This window comes from Argopecten irradians, chromosome 6 (genome assembly GCF_041381155.1).
Source record: "Argopecten irradians isolate NY chromosome 6, Ai_NY, whole genome shotgun sequence".
NCBI lineage: Eukaryota > Metazoa > Mollusca > Bivalvia > Pectinida > Pectinidae > Argopecten > Argopecten irradians.
The window spans coordinates 37,441,948-37,447,881 of record NC_091139.1 but is presented as its reverse complement, the minus strand read 5'-3'; the positions used below and the strand labels follow the sequence as shown (position 1 = coordinate 37,447,881).

The 5,934-nt window shown below is 35.3% G+C and overlaps 1 protein-coding gene and 1 pseudogene across 1 annotated transcript; one reads left to right on the top strand and one right to left on the bottom strand.

Moving 5' to 3' along the window:
• Positions 1-1,489: 1,489 nt before the first annotated feature.
• On the bottom strand, positions 1,490-2,526 carry LOC138326503 (uncharacterized). Its single transcript, XM_069272602.1, has 2 exons — positions 2,426-2,526; positions 1,490-2,177 (listed from the first exon to the last, which is right to left on the bottom strand). Exons 1-2 carry the CDS (start codon positions 2,524-2,526, stop codon positions 1,490-1,492), a joined length of 789 nt encoding a protein of 262 aa, XP_069128703.1.
• A 51-nt stretch (positions 2,527-2,577) lies between these two features.
• LOC138326502 (uncharacterized) lies at positions 2,578-5,667 on the top strand (annotated as a pseudogene).
• Positions 5,668-5,934: the final 267 nt, after the last annotated feature.

The window sequence follows — 5,934 nt, the reverse complement described above, 5'->3', positions numbered from 1 at the left end:
ATCAGTAAGGCTAACATAATATTGTGTTCCCTATTATTTTTCCTGCCTGCACTTGACATTTATACATATAGCTAGTTTTCACAAAGAAAAGACAGAACTTATTGGTACAAAACAAATATAAATTTCATAATTATATGAAATAAATAAGCTGCCTTGTAGCATAGGTATCTGCAAATACAGTACAATATGTTAGTAAATTAATTATTATATGGTTTATAAGCTATTTATGAGCCATTTATGGCTATCTGCCGGTAATGATATTGTATTGAAACAATACATGAACAGTGTACATATTCCAAGCAATATTTTATTAATTACTATCTATAGCTATTCCATTTAATAATTTATCAGTTACATCAATCAAATCTGTCAATGAAGTAATTTAGCTATGATAGTAGTAAAATATATGATATTGATAAAACAATGATAAATGTACGTACCTATTTACAATACAACTATTTGAGTCACCTCTAAGGTAGAAGGCCCTTTTTAATAAAGTGTTAAAATAAAATTGTGAAAGGTACTTTGTTTACACTAATCATGTTTTGATAACTTAATCAAATCAGAAATATAATAATTTTGACAAACAACTTTAACAAACAAAAGCAGCTGTAAACTCTTAAAATATTACTTTGCTACTCATTCAACTTGTGTATAATGATCACTTTTATCTATCCATTAGAAGTGACAATTTCAGCACCTGTACAAAAATTAGTGTACATGAATCATGTAATAGAAACAGGCAAGTGCCCTTATAACTGTCAGTATTGCATGATTGACACATTATACATCATAACATTACCTGCCTGATTAATTTTGAACCATCAGTAGTTGAAGAAAAAATTCTATAACATTTCAACTTGGTATGCACATTTAAAAAGATCAATTTGTATTCTAAATTTTATTGATACAGTATAACTTGTCAAACTGAGTCTGTCTAATCATGATCTCAATGGATTCCGGCACGACAGTATGGCATTTTCCTTCTTAATATTTAAAACCTGTGGTACTGGTATGATTTGGAAACCTATCGAACATACTGTATTTAAATACCATTAAGTGCATTAAATGATACAGGAGTTGCATCAGCTGAGTAACACTCTGATAAGCCACACTGGGCAGGTACACTATATACATATCATATAATTGGCATACATGTATTATACCAAATGTGATTTTCAGTAAAGTTATTGTAATCTAATGACATTTAAATGCTTCAAACCAAGTGCTAACTACATGTAATGTAGGATATAGTAGTTTTAATGTAATTACAAATTACATTCACATGTCCTAAAGTATATAGTAGTTATAATGTAATTAAAATTACATTCACAGGTCCTAAAGTTCTAAATGGTCATTTATATGCAGAATATAATGTACAATCCATGCTCATAGCAGATTCTGCTATTATATTGAACTGTTGTTGTAATTTATTAAATTGGTTTCATAACATCTAAAAGTGTGTTACATTTTATTGAAGATGAAACCTTTAAGCATCTCTAGGAATGATACAAGTTTTGAAGTTACAAAGCATATAACAGCAGAATGTGATATGTGATGAAAGTTTAGTCTCAGTACTGTTAAGAGGATTTGTTAGAATTTTAAATGTTTTTCCAAGACCAATCACTCTTTCAATGTGGACTCTTTTACTTGTGATTTTTCTATCTCGCATAAGTGTTTTTGAATTCATTCTGTTTCTTTTTTTGAAGAAGGTTGGTATGTTCACAGTGACATCCATTCTAGCAAAAAGATCTTGTACGTTAAAACCTTTATCCGCCATCACACTGTCTCCAGGATCACAAATATTTACAAACCTACATCTTTCAACAATTTGACCGTCACTTGTACACCCACCGTATGCAGTTGAAACATAGTTAACCAATCCACCTGGTGTTGATCCAACTAGAATCTTTATGGTGTTAATGGGACATTCGGTGCCATCTACTATAACTCTAGTTGTTGGGAACTTGGCTTTGAAGTCAGATGGGGCAAAGTACCTCACTAAACTGCGAGATGGCCAAATATTAATTTCCTGCCACTGTTTGGACTTAAATATGATCCAAGTATATACAATATTTTTTACACTAGACTCAGATATTGAGAAAACTTTGGACAACTCAAAGTTTGTTGTGTAACGCCTGAGCTTCATAAGTGACAAACAGTACGTACATGTACATCTTGTACGTTGTCGCTACACTGTACTGTACATATACTATTCTAGTAGGCCTACTGTACTGTACAAACGTACACTTTGTACAGTGTACTGTACACACGTACACTTTGTACAGTTTATTACAATTTCGCATAAATCGCTGAACGACTCTACGTACAAAATTTTCATTAAATTTATAATAACACTTTAAAATTTGAAAGCTATTACTTGCAAAAGAACTATATTTCATGTTTACCATGTATCGTCTGCTACGTGTAATCGTCCGGTGAAAAATGGGCCTTGCAAACGACAGATGTCTTTGTCGGCGTCCAGATCTTCCTTGTGCACTCATCTTCACGTCTTATGGCATGCATCCATAATTTCCGTCGCTCCAGGTCTTTCGGAAATTCATGTCCACCTCTTCCATGACACCCGGGAACCGAACAGCAAGTTGAAGGCATATCTAAAATATCTTACTAAACTACCCCATCTTTATGTTTACTTGTTGCTAAGATATTGGAACTCTCCTGTCACTGATGCTGGACCGGGTACCACGGCGACACCTGGACAGGAACGATAACTCACTATTTTCGACCATTAGCTGGGAATATTGACCAAAAATACGTTGTAGATATATTTGATAAAGTTCTAAATTGTTTATCATAATTCAAGTACATACATTCGTTATTTGTCATGTTTACGTCATCTCTTGAAGATTGTTTTGATTTTGTTTAGCTAAGCTGAGAGCAATGTGGCACTTTCTCCTTGTTCCCAATTTTATCGTGACTTCAATGTGCAAGAAGGTAAAGGAATGTGTGGAGAAACATCGTTTGGCCATACTGAAAGGTAAAATGTCCTTTATTATTATTTTTAAATGTATCAGAATTTGATTTGCAATATCATATTACTTATACATTTCATAGGTATTTACAGGAATAGAGGCCGCAGGAAAATCCCAAATATGCTATTGGTATGCAGCTGATTTTCAGAAAAAGGAAGATCATGTAACATGCATGCTAAGATGTACAAATAAAGATGACCTCATTAATAGCCTTGGAGTTTTCCTGGAGTTTTTAGAGATGCAATTTCAGCAAGAGAGGGAAGAAAAATGTGACTATGTTATGCAGATGGCAGAAGTCGCAATGTCCTAAATCCAAACTGGCAGTTTAGAGAACAAACAGTATCTGTTCGTTTTCGACGATGTAACTGAAGAAACCTGCAAAATTGTGGAACAAATTATCTATTTATTTCACAAAGAAAACAACTTTAAAATACTATGCTCTACCATTTATTCCAAGTTCTACAGGCATTGTACTGAACATGATGTTTTCGTCAAAATTGCCGGAGTTTCAGAATCGGAGGCTTTGAAGTTTTTGAAGGACATCAAAATGAAATACTCAGAGGAAAGCATTCAAGCTTTGGCAATTGAAATGGGATATCTGCCATACGGATTGTTCTGGCCAACTCGTATTTGTTTACTACAGACATGTCCTTGGAGGTGTACATAGACAAACTATCAGACAAAGAGTTTTTCAAGCAAGTAGAAGAAAGTTTAAGCTGTACATGGCAAGAATATGACAAAGGCCTTTTATCAGCACATATGCTAACAATCAGGAAAGTGGAAGAAACTTCGTCTGTACATGTTAAACCACTCTTACGGTTCATGCCTTTTCTTCATCACAACGAAATTCCAATCACACAGTTGTAAAAACTTCTTGGTGAAAGTATGGATGAAAGGGATAAAGTTACCACCATCTTTGAGCTGATTTCGAACATCCGAAAGTATTGTATAGGCGGCGAAATTCAATCTGAGCATCAGACACAAGCCATTTCCATCCATGCTGTGACGGCGTTAGTATTAGAAATAAGACTATCACAGGAAGAGAAGGAGTCGATCATTATGGACTTGCTTTGTTTCTTCTGCAAAAATATGAATATAGATTGCCGGCTTCATCTCACTTCAGTCAGCAACCTAGAACTTGAGCCTCACGCCGCCAAGGTAGTTTTACGTAAGGTCAAACTGAAATTATCAACGGAGACGATATTTTTGATGTGCGCTCTTCATACAGCTATTGGAGTTACCTTCCGAGTGAGTGGAGTAGATCACTTGTTAGCAGAAGACCATTTGAAAAAGGCAATGGCACTTTGTTTTCAGCTCATATATATGACTGACCCCGAATCGCTTATGCTAACTACAGAAGAATTTGAAACACTCGACACCATGGAATATATTGATGACAGCAAAAAAGTTCGAAGCATTTCAGACAGCCTTCTTCAGTATATCCCAACTTTATCAGTGAATCAAGAAAGAAACAAACATCCCGGAAGAGAGAGGGAAAATGAAAAGAAAGAAAATCGACAAAATGCAAGAATGAAAGATTCAAAAGCTAAATCGCTGTTCCAAAGTCTAGGAAACGTCACACGAAAGTTACCACAAAACCTGATTCCGGACATCGTCCTACAGACAGAAAAATCTCCTCATGAATTGGATCATTTGGAAGAAGTTGCTGAGTTTTATGGATGTATGAAGCACGTTGATGAACGTAAAAGGGGTCGACTCAGCAATGAACTGTACCAGAAACTCTTCGACAAAAAATTGGCATTATCACGAGAGAAGCTAGACGAAGTAGTTCTTGTGGAATTGATGATGATTATTTTGTACAATGTTGGCAGAGTTCATCAGTATCAAAGCAAATCATATCCTGCATTAACTCTTGTTTGCAAGAATGAATTTCGACTCGCATACTTACTAGGCAAATTATTGGATGGAAAATACATAGAATTTCCTTCCATGCAGAGTCTGATCACGAGGTGAAGCGGCATTTTATACCACTGTCTTGTCAGTAGAACATATGGCAGTGAATCTGGAGAAGAGAGAGACGTCATCTTACAGAAAGTCATTTGCCGATATAAAGAAATGCTGGAAGAGAGAGACTTGAACTTCTATGAATATGGCATCATCAAATTGAGCAAATTCCAACGTCTGCACCACGATGCAACGTGTTTAAAACTTCTTTTGAAGTGTTCTAATACCAGAATGGCACTCGCTGGAACGAAGGAGGAAGAGGAGAGTTACTTCAAAGATGGACACATATACGCGGACAAACTGGAAGAACTTCTGACTCATCGGCACATATGTAGGTGGTTAGCTGTTCTGGATTCCATGTGGAGTTAGCAAGATTCTTCCTAAAACACAATTTGGAAAAGGCTGAAAACCACTTCAGACGTGCAGTGGAGTTGGAGAAAGATTATAACTTGCAACGAATGTCACAGTTTACTCTCAAATGTAGATTTGGACTTCTCGATTGCCTCATAAGCCGCAACACTGAATCATCACTCAGGGAGGCTAGTGACCTATGTAGAAAACTTGAGAAGTCTCTCCACGAATCGAAGTTCACAAGAAGCTACCAAAAAGCAGTGAGCTACACTACGAAAGTCAAAGAGGGACTTACAAAATGGCGACATTAATCGCATAATGACTCAGAAAAATCCTCTACTTTGGAGCAAAGCAAAATACCGTGAAGTCGATAATTTTAGCGCGGGTGGTATTTTTGGGACTTCAAGAGATATTTTGGTCTTCGCGAAACTTTAATCCGCGATATAATATATGATAATGAATGGCCTTTTCATTTGTACAATGTATCTATTTAGTCATATATACAGGTACAAATCTTTGATAGTTATTTTTCATATTTTTTAAATTAAATTGAAATAACTCAAAACGGTATAACTCGTCAGAACAATCATCGTTTTTATCTTTGTTATATATTAAATCAGTACAA